The following is a 23677-nucleotide window of genomic DNA, read 5'->3' as shown; positions in this document are numbered from 1 at the left end:
TCAGAGCAGATTCCTAATAAGTGTACGAAGCTCTGAGTTGCAGAACCCAGGTGTGTGTGTGTGCCCAGAGGTATTAACAGGAGCGAAACACTTGTATTTCCAGTCATACACACTGTGGTTAAGAGAGATATTTAGATGACCATCAAATTCAATTATTTCTTTATTAGCAATGTACAGAGACATTTCTGCAGCTCTGTAATTAATTTTAATTGTGTCTACGAGTTGAGTTCTATCAGAGTTTCAAGTGAGATGCTGCCTCTATGTCCCACAAGGAGGAACACAACTGTGGGTGTATAGAGAGGCAAAAAGTGAAGGTTTGGTGACCTGCGCTACTCTAATGCTTTGTTTGAAATTTTCTGAGCACAGAGCTCCTCCAGAGCATGTCCTGCTGCACCCAGGGGCTGGATCTGGGACCTCTGCCCTTCAGTACAGAGCCCAGTCTTTTATATCCCCATCTACACAAAAAGAAGTGGAAAATGGAATTGACACACTGTTCCACAAATGTTTTCTCCTGTTCCATGATGTCTGGGAGAGATGTGAGAGCCTCGCAGATGTTCACAGTTACTCACTGGTCACTTTGCTGTGGTTGGTTGGGGTTCCTTCCTCTCTCACTACTTCTCTCGGTGCTGTGGAGCCTCAGAACATGCCAAGGAGTTTCTCAAGTGCATGGAAGCAAGTCATAGCAGACAGGGGAGAGGCCTTAGAAGGTCTTTCTGGTGGTCTCTAAAAAACCTGGAGAAAGACAACAGCAGCCTGAGACCCACTGCTCGTGGTTCCCATTGCTATGGAGGTGAAGTGCGTGTAAGTGCCATCAGGTCACCCCTGGGCTGGGCAGGGGAATGGAGAACACTGCAATGGGGGACAGGGCCAGAGTAGGGCATGTCCTGTGTGTTCCTAGGGGGGAATGATCTTAAACTGAGAGAGAGCAGTTTCAGGTTAGATATTATGAAGTTTTTCACCCAGAGGGTGGTGACACGCTGGAACAGGTTGCCCAAGGAGGTTGTGGGTGCCCCATCCCTGCAGGCATTCAAGGCCAGGCTGGATGTGGCTCTGGGCAGCCTGGTCTGCTGGTTGGTGACCCTGCACATAGCAGGGGGTTGGAACTGGATGATGATTGTCGTCCTTTTCAACCCAGGACATTCTATGATTGTATGAGTCTATGATTCTGTGCCCATCTGCGTGTGCCATGACACAGATAACACTGCATGGCATCAAACTGTTTATGTTTTATAGTATTTTAACACAACTGTTTTTGAAAGGACTAGGTGTCGAAGCACAAAGCACTGTTATGAAGTATAAACTTTACCACGACTGAGAAAATATTTACCCTGTTTTTGTTTGCTGATGAAAGACCATCTAGTGGTGTAAGGAGAGAAAAAAAAAAAAAAAAAAGAGAGGCAAACTGTGCTTCTTTTTAATTGCAGCCTGACTTTTGATCAGATGTGTATTTGGGGTTGGGGGAGGGGAAGGAAAGAAAAAGAAATGAGACAGAAATGTGGCTTTGTGTGCGTTCTGCACTGCATTATTATTCAGTAAGCCCTAAACCACAAAAGCTCCTCCGGGAAGGTTCATTATCACATTAAGCACCAGGTAGGGAGGGGATGCGTGGCTGGCAGCAGCAGATGATATTTCACTTTGTTTGGGTTTGTCCCCCTCCCTTTTGGGGGCTGTAGAAGAAAACAGAAGAAAACAGAAGAAGTTCAAGGTGCAGTTGCGTGGAGGAAAAAAACAATAACACAAAACAACCCCAAACCAAACCAACAGAGCAGCAAGAGGCGAGTGAGTGCAGTGCAAGGTGCTGGAGGCACGTGACAGCTCCATGGGGCATCTGCTCAGCATCACCCTGGCACCTTTGTCTGTCCACTGCAAGGAGCAGGGATATGGATGTGTTTGCTTCCCAAATTACTCATTTGTGATGGTTCAGTTTTTGGGTGCCCCATTGAGCCAGCGGGGAGAAAAGGAGACAGGATTTTGTGAAGAAAAGGCATGAGATGGGTTTCAGGTGAATGGCAGTGGCTGCTGGCTGACAATATCCTGGCAATCAGGGTTGGCTGTTTTTAGCCTCTCCAAAAAAAAAAAAAATATAGGCCATATTCTCAAAGAGATTATACATTGTTCTCTCTCCTCACCCCCCAGTAGTGCATAAGATATTAAAACACATTTATTCTGCTTAGTTCACCTTGTTTTAGAAACTAAAATGCCTGCAGTGGAGTGCCTGCGTGGACTGGGCTTTTGGGTTTAAAAATCCTCTTCTTCATGCAAGGGAATTCCACGGCTTCAGGAGTGACTGCCTCCCCAGTCTGTGCCTTTAAAAAAATGCAAAGATACATCACTTGTGCGTTACATTTTATTGATGTTACTGTAAAAATACATATTTGCTTGCATTCCTAATTGGGGAAGCACAGATGGCAGTGGCTTCTGTTGGAGCGATATGCTCTTTAAAATATCTGCTAACATTACAACAGCGTATAGTCATTAAAATGACTGCGTGCCCGTATGCGACAGGAGTTTCGTGCTGGGGAAAACAAGTTTTCTCTTTTTTAGGGAGGGAGGCCTGGGTTAACCCCTGCTTGTGCTCATGCCTGGCGCACAGGGATGAGCCCAGCAGGTTTGGGATCACCTCTCTGAGCAAAAGAAAAGGATGAGCAAGATGGCATGGACTGCAGGTAGCTCCTCTTCTTCAGAAGAGCCCTTTCGTTCCCTCTTTCTATCCAAACCAAGCTGTCACAAGCAACTGCAGAGCAAGTGAGCAGCACTTTGCAGAGCGCCTGCAATGTGTTGGCAGCAAGCAGCCAGAGCACGCCAGGAGTGGGGGTTGCTCTCAGCAAACTCATTTTACAAGCAGTTTTGCTCAGGAAGCCACTGCAGGAGGGTATCTTGTACTCTGTGACACCTTCCTATCCCAGAGAGCTTGCTTTTGAACTGAGGGGGTTTTTGGCTGATGCCAGCAATTCTCTCCTGTCCCCTCTACTCTCCTTGGTCAGAGTGGCAAAGGTGCTGTATGATGGTATACAATGGTGATAGGGTCACTATATGGCTCTTATGGCAGGCTTGCCCTCTGGTCAGCCATAACTGGGCTGGGAGCATCATGGATATAAACGCATCTGATAGCTGAACACAGAGTGGGATTTGCTAGCTAGGTGGTTTCCCCCCCTCTTCTATCTGGGAGGTGATAGCGGAGAGGGAGAAAGGTTTGGAGGATTTGGAGGGCAAGAAGGAAAAGCATTTTTAGCCCTAGGGCAGGGTTTCCCTGACGGCAGCACAGCTGGATGCTTGCTTCTGGAGGGGGAAGCGTTTTTGGTGGGAATGTGGTGTTTTGCAAGGCTGGTGGGGAGGCTTCAGTCAGCTGGGCGCCCTATGCCCGAGCCTAGCAGTGCACATCGCCCCGCAGGGCTGCTCCGTCTTTGAAGTCAATAGAAAAATTATCCACTCCTTTGATGCACTTTGCATTGGGCCTTTCAAGTCACGTGAAAGACACCCGTGTTATTAAACCACCAGCAGCAGAAATACTCTGTCGGTTACATCGGCTTTTATTTTTTAATGGCAGTGGTAGGTTTAGCCTTGGGCACTATCTGAGGTTCATAAATAACGTATGTCAAGTGTAACGCACCTACAGAAGAGCCACAGAAGACAGAGGACTTGGCTGTTTATCTCCCTGCATTTTTCAGTAACGAGCCACTCGTACCTTAGGAGGGGTGGATGTCCTCTAGCATTCATTAATAAAGCATCCTCAAACAGCCAGCCTTCTCCTTGATTGTGCAGGGCTAATGCGATAAATATCTTCTTTCCACGCTCTCCTGACAACTGAAAGACAGGAATGCAGTCTAACTTAAAACAGCGGTCATGCAAGAATATTACAGATTTCACAGCACAGCAAAGCCAGGGCTTCCCATTTGGGAAGAGTGAGGCATTTGGTGGGGAGCAGGTCTGTAGCAGAGTGTGTTTGCTGTAAGATGACTGGCAATGTCAGCCTGAAATGCTGCTCCAAAGAGGGTTTGTTTTGAAGCTGTTTAGCTCCTTAAAAGGAAAGGAAAAAAAAAAAAAAAAGAAACCGAGGTCAGCCATGAAAGGGAATTTAGTAGCTATAACTCATCCATAAATATTTGCTTTCTGCTCCCAGGTGGCTGATTCCTCTGGTTTGTCTCTTAAAAGAGGAATACCCATGGGACATTCCATTTAGAACCATCCCGCTTCCAAAGCTTGTTAACCACCCGATGCTGGTAGCAGGGAGAAGGGCCGGGAAGGACATGACCATTCCCCATAGCTGTCAGCATGCTCCTGTGCTGCCCCAGCAGACAGCTTTGGATTTGCAAAGGAATGTTACTATCCAGGCTGACCTTTAGTTCTTGCTAGTGGTCTCCTTCTGTTACAGCTTGTTTCCATTTCCCCTCTATTCCCTTTTGTCCTTCCCAGCTGGACCAGTGACCTCACTTCCAACCCAGCCACCTCTGATTCTTGAAACTAAGGAGTCCATAAAATAAAGAGCCAGGGCGTTCAACCTGTGTTTTTCTCCCTACAAACTCTGCACTGATACTAAAGTAGCCAAGTGACAAACTTTTTTCAGCAGCACTACTAGAAAAAAAAAAAAAAAAAAAAAAAAAAAAAGTGTTAAAGTCACTGCTGAAGATTTGGGGTTTTGCTTAGCTAACCGCAAATGCAACTGGAACCAGCCTGGTAGGATACAGTTGCAGCAGAAGCAGACAGGTGTTAAATAGCACACCCCGGGCTTCAGCATCCTCCAGCTCGGCAGCTTTGAGGTGGTTTCTGAGTAATAGGCCCTAAGTTCTTGTTCAGCTTTGAGGAACCTGGGCTGACGCTCACTGAGCCCCCCAGCCCCCAGAGCTGGAAGCCACAAGAATTCAAAGCCTGGGAGGCTCAGATCGTCCCACAAAACCATGTCTCAAACAGGTCTGCTCCAAGCAGCAGTCCTGAAAGCAGCTTTCCACACTTTTGCATGTGGGCAGAAGCACCCAAGTCCTAATAATACTATTTGTGTGAAAATGCCTCTTGAATGTTCAGCGCTTTCCATGCAAACTATTGAACAGGAATCTGATGTACAAAGTGTGCCACGGTTAGTTTCTCACACGGCATGAGATGGCTGCTTACAGAGTAGCTCAAGGAGGCAAGTTGGTGAACAGAAACACTCCAGATCTCTTCTACAAAATGAATGGGACAGTCGGGGAGCTCCCGGCCTTGCCAAACCCCACTTCTGCTGGTAAGGGAGCAGAAACAAAACCAACTTGGAGCAGAGGAATGGGGGTGGGTGGAGAGTGGAGGGGCCTCAGCTGGGTCCCTGCATCCCCCAGCACATCTGGAGGCCACAGCTGGGCAGTGAGGCCACGGCTTGTCCTGCTTTCATAGGGACATGCAGATAAGACTTCTGGGGGGAAAGGCAAAGGAATTGAAGGAAATACAAGAAATACAAGAAATACATGAGAGAGACAGCTCCTCCCTGCAGACCATAGGGAATTCTCCCTCGGACCTGCCGTTTCTTCTCTTCTCTGCATCCCTCTGCTGCAAAACCAAGCTCTTAAGTGCCGTGGGTGGGGAAGAGGCGAGTACTTTGCAGGGGCTGTCAGCACGGTGTTTTAGCTTTGGTGTGTTTTATTTTTCTTTTACAGAGAACTCAAAACTGAGAACAGGGTTTTATCGAAATGTTTCTTCTCACACACCTGGTGGGAGGGAGGAGGAGGGACTTTTTTTTACCTGTAGAACTGAAAGGAATTAAAGCATCTCTGCAGAACCTAAAAACGTTATTATTCCTGCATTTGCTCAGAAACCAAAGAAGAACAGAATATAATTTTAAAGCCTTCATTCTGCGCCTTTGAAACAAACACTCTTCCTTCTGATAAATGATTAAAGTACCAGCAATTTATTTTTTAAAGGAAAAGATCACAGAAATTGCAGAGCTCTACTCCCAGAGTCGGATATGAGTTGGTCCTTGCTGAGGCTGTGCTGCTGTACTTGGATAACTGCATACTTCCCGCTGTGGTAGCACAGAAAGCAAAAGGGTACTGACCTGAAATAATGCACACAGTGGCAATGAAACTGTAGCTTTAGTTTTCTCCATGTGCTTGATAACAGCCTATGTCCAGCATCGTGATGTATCGTGACACTGGGGCCTGTTACAGCCAGTTTGGTTTCTGTTTTGGTGGTTTTTGTGTGTGTGTGTGTGCTTGGGCTTTTAAAAAAGTCATTACAAGCAATGTTATGGACAAACTTGTAGGTGTAAGGTTTTATTCTTCCTCTGCCACCACAGATAATGAAGTTTTACCAACTCCCTTTTATTATAGTAATCTAAAACTGTATCCTGTAATAGGATCGTAAACATTTAATGCAACTCAGTGCTGTACAAAGAAAAATAGCAAGATAGGTGTCTAAGGGTGGACAAACTGATGGGAGAACAAAAGGAAATCAAAGCAGGCCAGGCATCGCCTGTCCAGAGCCTCAGCAAGCCACGTCCCACACTGCATGACAGGGTGTGCTGTGAGCCAGGTGGGATGACTCATGGCAGGGAGCATCTCTGCTGGAGGCACCAGTGCCAGGATTTGTCCTTTGCAAGGCTGGTCAGGAGCTGCTGGCAGGGCTTGGGACGCCATGCTCTTCTTCCTACATGCATGTGAGCCCAACAGGCTCCAAAAGCAGAGGGGGCCACAGCCCTGCACCATCCATCCCTCTGCCTGCCTGCACATCAGCCCACCACTCTTGTCCAAAGCACTCGTGGGGTTTTGCCCTGGGTTTAAACGTGTATCCAAAGGGTTGTGCTGAAAGGCAGCCCTCGTCTCTGTGGTGTTTTCTACAGTTTCAATGCTATCTGGTGTGTTCTGTGGGGACTTCAATGTATCATCTCATTGCTTACTTTAAAGGAAAGGGATGTTAATTACTCTGACACCACAAGAAGCAGAAATACTGCCTAACTGACATTCATGGGTGCATTTCAAAGAGCAGATGTATATTGTTATAGCACGGCAGTTACGTTAAGCCTGCACAATAACAATAGGAAAAACTGATAGTAAACATCAAAATTATCTGCCTTTCACCACAGAAAAAGAAAGTTAAAGTGCAGTGGAAAGTTTTGACTTGTTTTGTAAATCACCCCTCTCTTTCCTGCCCTAGAAACCTTCTGGTGGGGGAAGCGTTCTGATGGGAGGAGGCAGCAGGCAGCCTGCATGACCCTAATTCTGTTCTGTGAGAGCCTTTTGTTTTATGTGGATGTGCTCATGAGGAACAGCCCCCACCCACTATTAAGTACCCTCACAATTTACTTTGCTGTGCCAGAATTGGCATCCTAACACAGACAGGCACATGTAGAGGTAGCAGATGATAGATCGCTTTGGTTTTCTTTTTGGGCAAACCCAAACCTGGCTGGAAGCCCTGTAGTTTCTGCTGCCTTCTGTGTCAAGTTGGGTATCGCTGATGCTCAGCAATGTGAGCCCTGGTTTATGTGGAGGGGACAAGGTGCAGAAAAGAAGGTCTGGAATGCCTTTTCAAATGCACAATTTGTGACACTACCCTGGGTCTCATTCGTTAAAAACGGTAGCAAGAAATCATTGAATAGTTAGTGCTCTTAACTCTGAACGAGGAACTTGACCAGAATAAGGCAAACAAAGTTGTTCCTTAGTTGTTCTGCATCCGTTTTCCTTTCACAGAGCCTTTGCTGGGCATTTCTTTCTGTCCACATTGCAATCTGTTGCCTTGCTTGCAGCTGTGGGCTAACAGATAATTAAAACTAGCCCTTTTTTTTTTTTTCCATCATTTTTTCTTTTTAAACAGAAAACTTGAAGTTTAACACACAAAAAAACATACATGGACAGTGGAATAATTTCCATCCAGTGTGCTGCTTTTTTCCTTAAGGAAATGGAAGACTCCAAGTCCAGAAGTGTGCTTCCAAAAGTGGGAAACTTCTGTTTTGTGGCAGACATTTTTCAAGTTTGGCAAAAACCAAAATGCAAAACAAGATGTTTGGGGCTTTGATGGAAAATGTTCCATCAAATTGCATATTTTTCTGTCCACCGAGATAAATGGTAAAGGACAAGTCTTCAGGCCCTATAAACTCTTATGGTTAGTTTTGTTTTTCACATTTCTTCTACTCTACACTAGTTAAATCAGCAAATGTTTAGTAGTTTTGACTAAATTCTGCCTTTCCCCTGTGGTTTTGGCCTTAGTATTATACATGGTGTAGGTTGTGGCCCAAAATGAATAGCCTGGCATTGAGAGCAACACAGTGCAAATTTCATTTCATCCGCACAGCTTTCATGTAGCTGTACTGCAGGTGAGCTTTTCTCCCCCTCTTTGCTTTAGAGAAAATGGGGAACATCGCTGTGAAAAGGGAAGCTTCAAAAATAACGTGTGATCTGGAAGAGTGAGAGCATAAATTATCAGAGACAACTTTCAAATCTACATTTGCAAGTGTTACAATCAGACACGTTTTAGAAAGTAAACTGTAGTAGTTTTAAGATAAATGGCTCCCCAGAGGAAAGCAATAAATAGTACAGCCACACGCTCACCGTGCCTTGGCTGGGTATTTCCATTATTTATGAAAAGGTAGAAAGCAAGCTACAGTTCCACAAAGCCCTTTGATCAGTGTATTTTTGAAATAACTTTAAAAATAAATTTAAAAAACAAAACAAAAAACAAAACACAGAAAAGTAATTGAAAGACTGGAAATTGTCTATGGATTTTAAATATGCATGAAGGGCAAAAAAATTGGGATGAGTACACAGTTTCTCTTGAAATCTCTCCTCTTTATGAATGATACTGCAAAAATGATTAAATCACTGGATATCAGTTCTGTTTCTGTACCTTATGCTGCCTTTTCTGACTCTGACATCCATTGCTTCTTGCATCTATGGGCTATAATGTCTTTGAGCCTTTGATGGCCACGGGAGACTTAAAGCAAATACTAGGTACTGTTAGTGCTAGTGCGTATGTGCAGGAATTCAGGCTGGAAAATATGTCTTTGGAACTCATCTAATCCAACCTTCTAGACAGGGCTAACTGCAAATGGAGAGCTTGGTTTAAGCGTTTTATTTGACTGGGACCCTGACTTGAAAACTGGAAGGAAAAGGTCTACATCTTGCACTCTGCTGAAAGGAAGCTAATGGCCAGGAACAAAGTACCTGCACTTCTAACTAACAGTTATCAAAGCAGTTGTCTCATGACAGAAACAGAGCTGGTGAATTCATGGAAATACTGGTTGTGACTCTATAAACAAGCTTGCCTTGGAAGAACTGTTAAAACTGTCCCTTGGGATTTCCTCCCAGAATGCACACCACTTTAAGAAGTGTCTGGATTGCACGTCTAGACTGCGTGTCTGGATTTCTGTGCACGTATTGAGGGATCTTGTTGAAGGTATGGGCAATCAGAAAGCTGTTAGCCCTTGACGTTTTCCAGGGTTTCAGCATCTTGAAGTTCCTCATTTCACAGGGAACCCTCATCCAGCAGTCTACATGTATAAACTACACATATAAACATATGGTAAAGTACAGAGTACATGATTAGTCTTTACCCAGGAGCACTGTAACTTTACTGTCACAGTTTCATCAGTGTGATCTTGGGGAAATATATGCATTGCTGACCTTGAAGATTCTCTATGTGTTTTTTTTTTTCCCTCTGATGGCTTTCTCAGAATTCAAACCTGCAAAGGTGTTGGTGTAAATTTGCAAAGGGCTTCAGTTTCAGAACTGTCCTCAAGTCTTTTGTTGCTATACAGGAAAGATGACTATTTCTGTTGCTGCAGATACATCACTCAGTATTAGTGTAAGAAGGTGGAGGGAAGTGTACTAACATACCAACCTGACAGTTTATATTCAGTAAAGAACTCTCAACAGGATTCACTGGAGTAGGTAGGATGCTTATTTTAAAGAAGTTAATTAAGATCAAGATGATACATCAGGACAAAATGCTTAGTATGGGCTTGGGAATTTGCAGAGACACCACACTGTAACTCCAACCCAAACAGTGGGCTTCCAGAATTGTGAACTGATAGCATGGGAGTGCACAGGGACTCTGTTTTCAGTCACGACTGCAAAATTGCATGTTTGAAATAGGTGCTGCACGTCTGCGAACACACAGCCTGTTCCCGTGTTTCCACACAGAGAGCTGGAGCATATAATGCCTCTTTGCAGAACTTAAGTAAGCAAATTCTAGGGATGATAATGGGTTGGGTTCTTTCTTAGAAATTTCATTGAAAATTGAAATCTGAAAGCCAACAACTTGAGGTTTCTCTATGTAAAGAATTATTTTCCCTGGAAATCCTACAACACAGAGACAAAACTAGTCTTAATAAGGAAAAGAACACTCAAATGGAAGCCAGCAGAGAAAGTCCATCATTTGTGTGGGCATGAATCGAGGTGAGGATTCACCCGTATTCTTGTGATTTCTGTGAAGGAAAACATGGGGGAGATACCTGCTGTTTCACTTCAGTTTCAGAGAGGCTGTCTGCCCCAGAGAGGCAGCGAGGTCCCCTCAATCCCACCACCTCTGTGAAGTGGTGGCATCTGGGAACAAATGAGATCCACATGCTGCAATCCTCATCCTCTGTCCATGAGACCGCATGCTTTAGCTGGGGAGAAACTGTAATTTAGGCAAGCCTGGACTGCAAAGTGAGATCCAGTAATGGATAACTCTGCTGAAGGCTTCAAGTACATCAGTGCTTGGATATGGCTTTCCCTCCAGCTCCTTCCCTGCTGCTCCCAAATGCACTGTCAGACAAAGCTATCTCACAGGGTATCTCGTGTTCACAAATAATGTCGTACAGCATCACCTGAATAGTTTTAGCTTGTTGACCAAGACCCACAGCCTGTACCTTGCTGGCTCCCCATGACAAGGTTGATGCTTCAGAACCGAGTCTTGCTAATGGCAGGGCCAATTCAAAGCAATTGGACTTGGAAAGTCAAGGGTGGAGGGGGGAGTGTTCTCCCTTAGAATATTTATGCTGGGTGTCTGACAATGAATGGCTCCAACAACTTTGGTTGATTCCCTCAAATGTCACTCATATTCACAGCTCAGGATGCAGCCTATCCTGAAGTGAGGCCATGGCTGAGAACAAGCTTTTGAGGCTGATGTGGGTGTAAATAGCATTACAGTAAATATGGAGCAACACCCTGGCCTCTGTTCACACTACAGAAGCTGCTGTTGCGTGTTGGCTTCAAATTGTTAGTTAACCAGCTATTAAGCATCACTGAATAATCTTGTAACTTCATCAAGTTCCTCTAAAGCAATGCAAGGTGATGCTTCACTCACCTGGAGAAATTAAAATTGAAAATGTAAGATGAAGTCAGAGTGCTAGTCTCTGTTGGCAGGCTCCAAAAATAATTATTTGAAATAAGAGCATAGTTTGCCTATCCTTGAAAGCCCTCATGAGAAGATCTAAGTGGGTCAGCATTCAGAAAAGGTGAGCACAGCTTACCCCAGCTCCTTTCTCCTTGCAGGCTGAACCAGCTCAGTGGGACAGGCAGGGAGAAAAGTGCATGGGCTCAAGATGCTTAGCACTGGAAAAAAAAGTCCTTCCTGTTTAACAGCTGAAGATACTCTATACTGCCTGGAAACTGTGATAAGAAACAGAACAGTGCTTTAGAGATACCATGCCTTAAATTTTGAATAATGTACTACCATGATGTTTAAAATAGCTAAAGTGCAAAGTGATCGTGCAGGCATAAAAGGGCACACTGGTTACATGAAGCATAATAATGTACCATTCAGCAAAGCGACATGTTCCATGTAGAAGATAATGTACTGCATGAAATCAGTAACATGGAGCAGAGTGGAGAAGAGTTTAAAAGAGCAGATGAGAGCAAGAAATAATACCAGAGGGTAGCACATGATGATATATGACATGTGGAGGAAATAAAAGAATTAGATTGAATCTCTGGGAAGATTGAAGTTCTCCATGAGGAGATAAATACAATCTAAAACAAAGATATTCAGTAGGAAGGAGCTACTTACGAGGCAATCATGTTGAAAGTGCCTAAGTGGGTAGCAAATCAGACAGAAGCATGCAATGCAATTGAAAAATAGAAGTATAAATGGCGATGTGATTTGGGCTGTGCTGTGACAAGGAGGCAGAAAGGGACACGTCTTCACACAGCACAGAGCCCGTGCTCAGTTGGAAACATTATCTTTGGGAGCCTTGCTAACAGCTGTAGTGATCGGAGGTGACAGTGAAGAGGAACAAGAACTGCACAGAGAAATCTGGGACGCAGAGGAGTGAGACCTACATGGGAAGAGAATTAAGTCAGTCTCCATCTGAGTGGCATAAAGCACACGGATGGCTGATGGCAAACAACTCATGCAGGGAAGCGCGGCAGACCGTAAGCACAGCAAGGCTGAGACTGACCACGTGAAATCTCACCCTGAATTTCAGGGATAAAAAAGGTCAGTAAAGCCGGTCCACCTAGAAAGGTATTTTGTCATGTTGGAGGCATTTGTGTGACCATTCCCTCACGATACGCCAAAGGAACGAAGGGAAGCCTATCGTACCATGCATCATCCCAGTTTGTGGCAGAGGGCTCTGGGGACTACTGCTGGCCACGCTGATGTCGTCCATTGTAAGGAAGAAGGGCTGAGATGCACCAGAAGGTTCTTTCACCTTTTCTTTCTTCGGCTCTGCCCTGAGGCAAGGCTTGCTCACTAGCTCACCGTGTCTCAAGTACTGGGGGTGGCCAGTGGGTGTCAGTTTTGCTCTATGAAAGAGCTGATGGAGCTTCCCTTGTCTAAAGGAAGAAACTATTCGAAGGAGGCAGTGGAAAAAAATCAGTGAGGAGAAAAACGTTTCTATGCTGAGGAGGTCAGCCCCACGGTTTGGTATTTTGTTTTTTGTTCTTTTTAAGATGTCCCACTCTGCTTTGAGCAGTCACAGATATTATATTGTAGGGAAGTCTCAATTGTTCCTCTTTCAGTACCTCCAACATTAGGTTGATGACAACTAAGTGAGGATTTTTCAACAGAGGTCTTTCATCAAGAAGAAGCCACCATCTGCGGTCAGAAGAATGCTTTATTTCAAAAGGTCATACGTGCAAATGTGCAAAAACCTTGCAAGAACCTGCAGAAATAACCAGAGAGTCATGATTCTGTTGTCAGCCTATGAAGGCAGCTCAGTGCAGTGTGGAAATCACTTTATGATCAAGTCAGTGATAAAGTCTTATGGATGCTTTGGTTACAATGTCCATGGAAAAACATCTTCATATTTTAAGGGTCATTTTCAGTGCTATTTTTAACCAAACTTTGGAGCTGAACACAAAATTATACCCCTTTTGAATTAAAAACTAAGCCAGCAAACCCAAAACAGCAACAAGCTCCTACCAGAGGCATTCAGCTTCCTCATGCAGTAAGTTGAGACCCAGTACTTCTGTATAGCCTCGCTATAAACTCCATTTTGCATCAGGACAGTTCTGTTCTGGGAAGCACTCTTCAGCAGTGTGGCCCAAGCAATTCAGAGAAGAATTTTTAAGATAAAAATGATGATCTTAATATCTGCAAGGTTTTAATTATTTATTTATGTCCTGATTATAGCCCTATAAACTCTGAATCTTTATTTTTCACTGTAGACGTTAGACTGTTCCTTTTCAGCTGAAGTCAGTAGGAAAACTTCTATTGAGACTTGTGCTATAAGCTCAGGCCTACTATGACAACTTTAGCCATGGTTTCACTACCCAAAATCTTAATTAGAAGAATCCCCAGTGTTGCTAATAAACAGCAACATTTGTTCTTCCAGATCTCAGAAAGAATTACAATGTATTAGCAGAAGCCAGTAGGAAAAGACTGTATTTGTCATAGAGGGACCTAGTGATGTCTTCATTGATTTGAACACCCTAAGGAGAACTAGCAAATGCAAACACCACCCTCTTAAAAAACAAACAACAAGGGAAAAAGATGCATTTTCAAACCACAAGAATGAAGTTATGTTTTCTTTGCTCGCACAGTTATGTGTGGGTAATGTCTAGGTGTAGAGAAATGTTGTTTCTTTACTTGAGTAAAATAAGAACACATAAAAGTGAGAAATTAAGAAATCCTCACCACCAAGCAAAACAATCTGAAAAAAAACAAACTGTATCAGTTCTGTTGCTGGAGGGAGGCAGCAGATTGTTACAATAAAAACCAATAGGCAGCTCTTAAAGGCTGTGGTCAAACACTGTTTAATGTAACACTGGCAGCAGAGTAAAAAGATGCTAATGTTTTATTTTAATTATCTGAATTGTTGCCTGTGGTTAATCAAAGTTAACCTGAATCCACTTCAAAAACGATTATCTGGCCGGTTAATTTAAGGCATCCATATCTTCACCAGCACCAGGACACCTGTACGATGACCCTGATGGGCACAGAGGAGGCATGCAAAAACCCTGTTTTTAAAATACTCCCAACTATCCACTTCCACGGCTTCCAGCCATAGCCAAGTCCCAGCCCTTTTCCTGAGGCATTCCTGATTTTTAGCAGAGTTGACAGAGGAGCCAAAATATTATCGTTTTCTAGGCGATGAACTTGAAGTACAAACCAGGATATTCACCCATTTTAAGTGTAGTTTAGCCCAGCTGATTTCTCCAGCCTCCTTCTGTAGTCACTGGGGAAGGAAACGCCCCTCTGTGGTGCTTGGAGTTGCAGCCTGGATGGATCAATCTTTTTCCATGGACTTCAGAAGCAGCCTGGAAATATGAGGCCAAAGAAGGTGCCTATTGCTGTTGTAAATGGAGGGGGAAATGAACATCCTTCTCCAGAACAGGTAAGTGAAAGCAGTGATCCAAGCTTATGGTCAGTCTCCAGGCTGTGCTTCACCTCTGAGATGAGACAGTGTAAGGCTTTGGCTCAATTGTGCCTCTTCAGGAGGCAGAGAGCTGGGCGTTTCTGTTTTTTCAGTTTTATGCTTTGGCTTCATTACTCATGCATGAGACTCTGACAACATACTGTTTCTGCAGTGATCAGAGCAGCGTTGATCAAACGTGAATGGGGCAGAGGGGACTGACCCCTGCCCTGCTCCCCTGCATCATAGCACATCCACACACATTCAGGAGTTGGTATCAGCCTGGAAGATGCCCCACAACCTCTCCTGGGCTTTCTAAAAGCATCAGCATGATGCTGGAAAAGTAGTGAAGAGCCAAGAACTAGTGATAGTGAAGTACATCCCAGGAAATCTGTGCTGACTTTCCAGGGCTGTGGGGTGAGCCCTGGCTGATGATGTCTGTGCCCTGCTGGCTCAGTGTTTTCTTGGAGCTCCTGGACTCCAAGGGCCACTGGTGCATGGCTGCCCTTTGAGAGGTAGCTTGCATTCGAGAACATGTTCTTATCCCTCAAACCTTTGCCAAGTTACAGAGAATTCCTCCTTACAAGCTCAGATATGTAAGCATTGGGTGGCCATATCTATTTTGTCTTTCACACAGAATGAGAACTACAAATGTAGCTACAGTGTACCAGGCTGAGCCCTACAAGGCCTGTTCCCGTGCTGTTTGCAGCCTAATTTGGTAGCATCAAGGAAGGTGTTTATAAATGTCTTCTGTTCTATAGAGGCCCCTTCAAACCTAACTGGAGGCACTTGACCTTTTGGGATTCACGTTAATTCTGTCAAAGAGAAACGTGAACAGGACTCCATTCCCACCAAATGTTTAAATGTTGCAAAGCCATGTTTATGGTTATTTGTCATTGAATGTTCCCTGGTACTTTGCAGTGCTAAACCCAACCAACACCTGTAATTTTTACCAACTTTCAGCAGCAACTGCCCAAGTGCCTCCATCCTTCAGTAAAGTAAATGGTTCACCATACTTTTGAAGTATACACTACTATGCTGTTCCCTGTTCAACACTGGATGTATTCATTTCTGCTGGTATTGAGATTTCTGGTCATAAGCAAAGTAAAGTTGGACTCTTAATTTTGGTGAAGCACTAAGTGGGATGCTAGGTCATGAATAAATCCTCATTGTGCTAGGGGCTGTGCAAAGAATAGAGATGAACCCAGCCTCAAATATCCACACTTAGTAGCTCATGTCATAATTAAAAAGTTGTTAGGACACTTCAGAATCTCCCTACCTCGTAAGTGATGCATCCATATACATTTATATCTCCATAATAAAATAGAAAACCTGTACACTTTTATTGTTGATAATAAAACATAAAATACGATGCTATTTTCCAGCTAACCTGAATACAGCAATTGGAGCACCTGGGGAGAGGAGGAATCTTCATCTCTTGCACTCCTTTGGTTTATATATACCTCAAGTTCCTCACCTGATAGAAAGAAGCAGAATTTGTTGTGGAAAATGTCTCACACAGAGCACACTGAATTCAGGTGGAGAATGCAGAGCAGGAACTCCTGCCCTTCTAAGAATCAAATGCTGTGCATTAATGAATAAAGCTCTAACAGTAACGATAAGAGAAGAAAATACAGCAACCACGTGATGCGTTAGCAGAATGTCTTACAAAGTCCCCCACAAAGCATCCGCTGCTCTTGAAAAGCCTAACCAGCCCAAGTGAGAAACTATTCACAAATTTAGTATTCAGATTACACACTCCGTCTTTTCAACCGCTCTCTGTACAATGAATGCCTGTACAACTACAGTAACAGACACAGATCTACAGTTTCTGTGGCCTTTGAGCTATTATGAGCATTGTGCCTCTCCATAAATTACATCTGCATGTCCTGAAAATACCAACTGTTTTAATAGGAATTAATCTATAGGCTTTTATCTTGCTGAAATACAAGGGGTGCAGTATGTTGAGTTGCTTTTAAAATTAATAGGGTATGGCCTGAAAATATTCAAGGATGTTCATTATTTTCTTTATAGGTCTCTTTATTGGTGCATATAAGCATAAAACAGTGCCTTTTTGTAGTAAAGAGGAGGAGATGGAATACTGAATAGATTAGTGCTTATATGGTTGTAGATTGCCCGACACAGTTAAGTAAAGAAAGGTCTACGTTTGTCCTGTTCAAAGTATATTGGGATTCGATCCAATTTGTTGTCAAAGTACCCCTTCTTGGTTAGAAAAGAGAGGATTCAGTCTGAAGGCATGAAAGCTGACCCGGAGGTCCTTTGCTCAGTGGTGTTCATAGCTGTCCAAGGCAGCAGTGTGGTAGATATGCCTTTTTTAATTTCCTAAATCTGAATAAACCTTGAGCTTTTGCTGTGATAAGCCATTATTTATGTAGATACCTAACACAAAATTTTGGAGAGCTAACTCCTAGAATGCCTTGACCTTATAAAAGCACACGAACCAGATAATTTAAAACAGAATTTACATAAAAAGCCTTTTTGCTTGCATTGAATAGTAACGTGTGCGAATGCACACACACACAAGTTAAATGCATATATAGTTAAATACTCTGCTAAAAACAGGCTGAGCCCATCACAGACCTATCGAAGCATGTTACTGATGAGCAATAAGGCATTAATTTCTCCTCCCAGCCTCCCTGTTAAATTGGGCAGTTCTGTTGCCTCCAGCACAGCGAGGGAGCTCTGAGGCCCACAGTTACCCTGGGGACACGTCAAGTCTCAGGACTGGGTGGCTGTTCCCTGGGCAGCGGGGCTGTTGTGGCAGAGCACTGTCTACAGCAGGCATGGCTGTGTGAGGGCTGCTTAGGTCTTGTGGATGGAAACAGAGGGGAAAGGAGTTCCAGATATAGCTCTCTGAAAGATTTGCCCAAGTAGCTTCTATAGCATGGCAGAAGTCTGCGGCAAAGCTGAGAGCTGCTTTCAGGCTATTGCTCAGCTGAAGTAAAACCTCTCGTTGCATTATTTGCTGCAATTTAAAAACAGAAGTGAAACGTAGAGGAATAATGACTTGATTGATATCACACAGAGGACCTCTGAACGTGGTTGGATGTGAACACTGGTGTCCTGATCCCTAAAACCACCTCTTGATCCTCAAGGTTGTCACAGCTGCTCCAGAGAGTATAATCTGGGGGCAGTTGTGTGGTTGATGGAAATCACTGGAGCTCTCGCTGCAGCCCCTGAGCTGTGGCAGAGCTGAATTTTGCAATAAAACCAATGACTCACCCTATGCCCATGTTGCTGTAGTAAAGATGCTCTCATCTCTGCAGTCTTTAGACTTAACAAATTAATTTTTAAGGGTGAACCCTTTCAGGTTAGTGTCTGTCCCCTGCTTTTCCTTTGGTCACTCTTGCCTGTTTTCACAGCTTCATTTGGTTTTGAAAGCTTATGGAGCAGCGGGATTAAAACCAGAAATAATTACTGCAGAGGACGGGTCTGGTTTTTCCCATCAGCTTCCATGACTCAAGCCGGTTCCAACAGCTTTGGGAGAAAAGCTGTTAGTTATTAAATTATTACCTGTAAGGAGAGCCAGCTGGAAGCTTTCAGCTTTCAGCGTTTTGATAAAAAGCGTCATAAAAATCTTGACAAAACGACAAAACTTCCAGCATTTCAACGACACCTTTTACATTTACCCATGCTTTCCAATGCCTTGTACAAGCTATCGAACGCCTCCCAGACCTGCATCTCGGGAATTTTGACCCCACGGTGACAAAAAAAAAAAAAAAAAAAAAAAAAAAAAAAAAAAAAAAAGTGCAAAAACATGAAGTGTTTGCTGTTCAGGTTCAGTGAATTCATTTGGACAGCTTTTGGGAAGTCACTTTCCATCTGGAGGAGAACGTCCACAAGGAGAGTTATAACGGTAACGGTGTAATTACACAGCTATAGCTATGCCAGTCTATTTTCTGAGGTAGGCAAGCCAAGTCTAGTTGCTGAAACGTAGGCGTGGGAAACAAGAAGTCTGCTTTCTAGGCTCAGCTCTGAGCACTGCTCTTCATGGCCTTGGGCCAGTCCCCTAACCCTTCTGCCTATGCAAAGTGAGAAGAGTTAAACTAACCCGCTTCTCAGATGTGGTGCAGTGACTAATTGGCTAAAATTTGTAGCGCCGGCGAGGGAGTGATTAGCTTGGCTCAGGCACCTACAGCCTGCCACAAAGAGCGCGGGCAGGCACGCTGCAGGAGCTCCAGTCAGCGCATCCCGAAGCTCTCTGGCAACCGGTGATGGGTCAAGGATAACTCCACCGGTCTGCGTGCCTACCTTTGGCACTTCACACTGCCTCGTTACCTGCGGTAGCGTTTCCTCACGCAGGTGCCCAGCAGCATCGCTGGTTTTTCTGGGAAGAAACGTTTCCTAACAGCCAACCTGGACCCGGCTGCGGCACGCAGCGGAGGCCATCGGCTCTGGTGCCGTGTGGGCAGCGGGCTGCCAGCTGGTTGTCCTCAGGGAAGCGCCGCGGCTCCCGCCCTTTTTCCACCACACACCGTGCGCGGGAGATGGGGAAAGAAAGCGCCGCGGTGGAGCTTTCGTTTTAATCCGGGTTTTCCCTCCTGAGCTCAAAGCCTGAAGGAAACGAAAAAAAAAAAAAAAAAAAAAAAAGCCAACCAAAAAGCAGAAATTACCTCACGTTCACTCAACGAACGCCCAACTTCGCCCTCCGCCGCCCGGTGCCCTCAGGGGGCGGTGCGCGCGCGCGCGCGTGTGTGACTGTGCGTGTGTGTGTGCGTGTGTGTGTGTGTGGTGTGTGTATGTGTGCGCGTGTGTCCGCGTGAGGCGAGGCGGCACTTGTCCTCTAATCGATTGCCGAGCGTGCTGAGCGGCCCCGCCGCGCGGCCCCCTCCCCTCGCGTGCCCCCCCCCCTCCCCCCTTCCTTCCATCCATCCATCCATCCCTCCCGGGTGAGGCGCGCGGGGCGGCGGCGCGCTCCCGCTCGGTGTGTGCGCGCGCGCGCGCGCACGCGGAGAGCGATTGGGGGGGGCGCGCGCCTGCGGGCGGGTGCGCGCTTGCGTGCGCCTCAGTGTATGTGCGCGTATGTGTGTGTGTGTGAGGGAGTGAGTGAGTGAGTGAGTGAGTGCGCGGTGCCTGTGTGTGTGTGTGTGTGAGGGCGGCGGGCGGATCGGTTTCTCGGGGTTTGACCAGCTGTCCCAGGCTAACCCTGCTCTCCGAAGATGGAGGAAGTGCCGGCAGGATTACCCTTAGCGACCGCGCCGCTGCCTCAGTTTCCATAGGCGGCCGCGCACGGGCGCGGGGCGGCGGCACTAATAAAAACACAAACAAAAGGGGGCATGGAAGTGATCCACTGCCTGCGCGGCTGAGGTAAATCTGCCCCCTCCCCGTGCCGTCCCTCCCTCTCTCCCCTCGCCTTCCCCCGGGAGCGCGGGGGGCCCCGAGCCGAGCGCGGCCCGACTTGTTGCTGCTCCCCTCGGGGACGCCGCGTCAGGAGCCCCCCCGACCCCCGCCCTCGACCCCGACCCCCCCGGGCGGCTCTCGCTCCGCTCCCCGTTACTCGGCCCTGCCGCCGCCACCTGCGGCCTGAGGCGCGGCGGCCGTGCGTCGGGGGACCGAGGGGAAGGGGGGGGGGGGGGGTGCGTGTGGGGGAGAACGGGAGAGGTTGTGTGTGGAGGGGGGGGATAAAGGGTCCTAAAGGAAATAAATGAAAGCGGCGAGGCAGGACTTGGATCACTTTGACAGGTCGTGAGAGGGGGGGGGGGGCCGGAGCGGCTCCGGGAAGTTGGCCTAGGCTGCCCGCCCGGCGGTGCGCTGCCGCCCGAGCCCCCCCGCTCCGGTTGCTGTGCCGATTCGGAAGGAACCGGTGGATCAAGTTTTTCTCTCTCTCTCTCTGCTGGTTAATCGCATTGCTGTAGCACCGGCTGACCTCCCTCTCTCTCTCTCTCTCTCTTTTTCCCTCCCTCCCTCCCTCTCTCCCTTTTTGTTCTTCATCTTCCTTGAAAGTATGTGCCATTCCTGAGCGGCTCTCCCGGCGGCTCATCCCGCGCTGCCCGGCTCCGCATGCCCCACCTGTAAGTGTCGGGGCGGCCGCCTGGCCCCCACCTCCCCCCTTTCTCCCTCCTCCAACTTTCCCCACCTCTCCGTGTCTGCAGCGCCTCTCCTTCTGCCCCCCTCCCCGGCTGAAAGGCTGAGCCGCCGGGATTCCCCATCACAGCCTGAAAACGGGGAGTAAACTTTTCTTTCCTTCCCCTTTCCCCACTTTGAAGAAATAATAATAATAATAAAAAACAACAACCCCAAACGGTGCTTTAATTTGGGTTACGGATGGTTCTGTGCCTTTTTTTTTTTTTTCCTGTCTTCCTCCTCCCTTCCTCCCGTTTCTTTCCTTCACTCCATTGGCTGGGGTGCTCTTTCCCTGTTGCTTCTGATGCCTCTCTCTTTACTCACTGTGTGCCTGCCTACCTGGACTAGGGGGAAGAGAAGGTAATTTGGGAGGGCTTGAGGAAGCAGCTTGCCCGTTTGGGAAACTTTTTAGAGATTTCTCTGTGTGTTTTTTTTATTTGTTTGTTTGGTCTTTTTTGTTGTTGTTGCTTTTAAAGTCATGTGGAAAAATCAGTCACTGTAGAGAGTTTGGTAGCAGCCAGGCAGGTTGAAATTTAAGTGTTATGTGCTGAATGCCTTGGGAATTTGATCTGCTTTATACCAAAGAAGAACACAGAGAAAAGTATTTATTTATTGGGGGAAAGGCGGGAGGAAAGCGGGTTGAAGGAGGGGGAGGGAAGTGGTTTTGGAGACAAGAAGTGAAGCTGCCTGTTTTCCAGTAAGTAATGGAGAAATTCCAGGAGCCAGGGCTAAATATACTTGGCGATCAATACAGAAATGGCTCATTGTGAATAATTTAGCTGCCTGGTGCAGTGAGAGTTTTGAAACTAAAGGCAAAAAAGAGGCCGGGGAGGGAGAGAGGAAATAAAATTCTCCTCTGGTCATGTTGGTTTCTTAACTTTTCCAGTTAAAAGAACATAGTTAAGATTATTGATCCCTCACTGTCTCCTCTTTTTTTTTTTCTTTTTTTTTTTTTTTCCCCTCAATATATATCAAATGATAGCTAGGGGGTGTCATTCTATACAGTTACTTGGGTTTCTGGAAAGTAATAGCTTGTTCTGTGTCAGCAAAGTGCTTCCAGAAACTTTAAGATTGCTTCATGCCACAAAATGCATGGCCTGGGAGCATTAAGTGTGATGTTCAGCCCCGTGTTGGGGCAGATCAACGAGGTGAGGAGGAACAGGTGTGTGTACAGGTGTGTGTGCTGCTGTGAGGGGCTGCTGTGAGGCAAGGGCTGGTGGCAGCAGTCTGCAAGGGGCACGGGCACTGAGGGGTTTGTTTTGGTTAGGGCAGGGCAGAGTCTCCTGGAGTAGGTGAGAAAAGAGTGATTGTTAATAGTGCTAACTCCTGCAGGTCTGTTCTGTCTGTGAGAGCTGACAATTCATAAAGCATTACAATCCCTGCTTCAAAGGGACAAGTGCAAACTCGGGGTGGGGGAGCTAAAATCGGGTAAAAAAAGTGAGTGGGGAACAGTGAGGGTTTTGGTCAGACCAAGAAGATCCCAGCACAGCCTGCCCAAGGGTCAGCTGGATTTCTCAGATAATTTGCAGGGAGGGTTTGGTGATTTGCAAGCGAGCACATGCACTACACTTGTGTGTTTCTCTAGGCAATGGTTGCAACAGCAGCAAAATGGGTATAACTACTCAGGGCTTTAAGTAAGTTTAATCGTTTAATGGTTGATACTGACAGGTGTCTTTGAGGGTGTACTTTTCTGCCTTGCAGCACTGCACTTTGACTATGGAAGCAGAGGCTGCTGATGGATATATAACATGTAAGTAGTCGTTTTATTTGATTATTCTATAGTACTTTCTTTTTTCCCCGCTATCTTTCTGTAATGCGGGCACCTGAAACTTTAGCTTCCTTCTGTATGGTCTTTGCTGTCAGATGCCACTGAGTTAATGGCATTTAAACATAAACTTTGTGTGTGATTGAAAAATGTGTGGGTATGGGTGCATGAGTGAGCACCTCGCAATTTAAGTATTTGCTGAGGATGAATGAACTTTGTGAGAGAGAGCACTCATTTTCAGAACCTGCAGCCAGCAACTTTCTTCACTTTTTGCTGTGCATTTCTTCTGCGTTCTGTGTTAGGGCAAAATGTCTTATTTTTGAGTGCATTGTTTAACTGTTAGCTGACCAAAGGCTCCGAGGGGGAAGGTCTGTCTTGTGAAGTAGGAATTCAGTCTCCTGCTATCTGGTCCTGATTCTCAGTGTTTGCAAATAGAGAATACTAATTTCTGCCGAGACAAAGCAGTGGGACCAGGATTTTTGTTAAGGGTATCTGCAAAAGACTGGTGATGGGTGGTTTGAGGGAGCTCTTAAAATCAGTCTGTCAAATATTTCCTTCTGGCCACTGGGAATCCAGTGTTCACAGGCTTTGGAAGGCTCCCCTAGCAAAGGGAAGGCAAACAGGGGTGCAGGGAGCTGGCAAGGCGTAGTTGTTAATCGTCGGGTTGCTTTGCTGGGATGGAAACTTATGGGTGACTTATTTTGTGAAAGCAGGTGACAATGAGCTTTCACCCGAAAGGGAGCACTCCAGCATGGCTATTGACCTCACCTCAAGTACACCCAATGGGCAGCATACCTCACCAAGTCACGTGGCAAGCAGTAAGTCTCTTTTAAACGTGTTTCTCTCTGGCAGCGTTTTTGGGTTAGTCGGGGTCCTCGGCTTGCTTTCCTGGTCTCACCCGCTTCTGTAGGCTTTGCCAATAAAAGAGGAGAAGGAACGGGGTAGACTTCTTGTTCTGTTTTCTTGTTCGTGCTGGTGTCTCATCTAACCATGAACGGGATAACCAGTCTGAACTATCCCCAAGTGGCATTTGAGAGCTGGTCCTTACCTGTTCCAGGTAGGAAAACTCTGACTTTGACGTGTGCTGGTTTTGT

General features: G+C 45.9%; 1 protein-coding gene and 1 long non-coding RNA gene across 25 annotated transcripts in view; one reads left to right on the top strand and one right to left on the bottom strand.

Annotated features, from left to right (window-relative positions):
• Positions 1-20: 20 nt before the first annotated feature.
• On the bottom strand, positions 21-19596 carry LOC116236066 (uncharacterized). Of its 3 annotated transcripts, none has more exons than XR_016468460.1 (5): positions 19034-19335; positions 16125-16211; positions 3686-3804; positions 2180-2306; positions 21-732 (listed from the first exon to the last, which is right to left on the bottom strand). It is a non-coding gene; the product is annotated as an uncharacterized LOC116236066 (long non-coding RNA). The 3 variants fall into 3 exon arrangements; XR_004168482.2 differs by lacking the exon at positions 19034-19335 and adding an exon at positions 19369-19596 and having other exon boundaries at positions 131-732; XR_016468459.1 differs by lacking the exon at positions 19034-19335 and adding an exon at positions 19369-19596 and having other exon boundaries at positions 434-1667.
• A 130-nt stretch (positions 19597-19726) lies between these two features.
• Positions 19727-23677, top strand: part of IKZF2 (IKAROS family zinc finger 2) — a 105190-nt gene continuing 101239 nt past the window's right edge. For 3 of the 22 annotated variants that reach the window (XM_090144464.1, XM_090144467.1, XM_090144462.1), the window contains exons 1-3: positions 21949-21966; positions 22520-22568; positions 23297-23401. In XM_090144464.1, the coding sequence (XP_090000590.1) occupies positions 22535-22568; positions 23297-23401 (139 nt within the window). In that variant the 5' untranslated portion in view covers positions 21949-21966; positions 22520-22534. The other 19 variants (XM_090144459.1, XM_090144461.1, XM_090144463.1 and 16 more) reach the window with 16 other exon arrangements.

The sequence above is a fragment of the Phasianus colchicus genome, chromosome 7 (genome assembly GCF_987193195.1).
Source record: "Phasianus colchicus chromosome 7, bPhaCol1.hap1.1, whole genome shotgun sequence".
In the NCBI taxonomy this organism is placed as follows: Eukaryota; Metazoa; Chordata; class Aves; order Galliformes; family Phasianidae; genus Phasianus; species Phasianus colchicus.
Note: the sequence above shows the minus strand (reverse complement) of the source record. Positions and strands in the feature narration are given on the sequence as shown.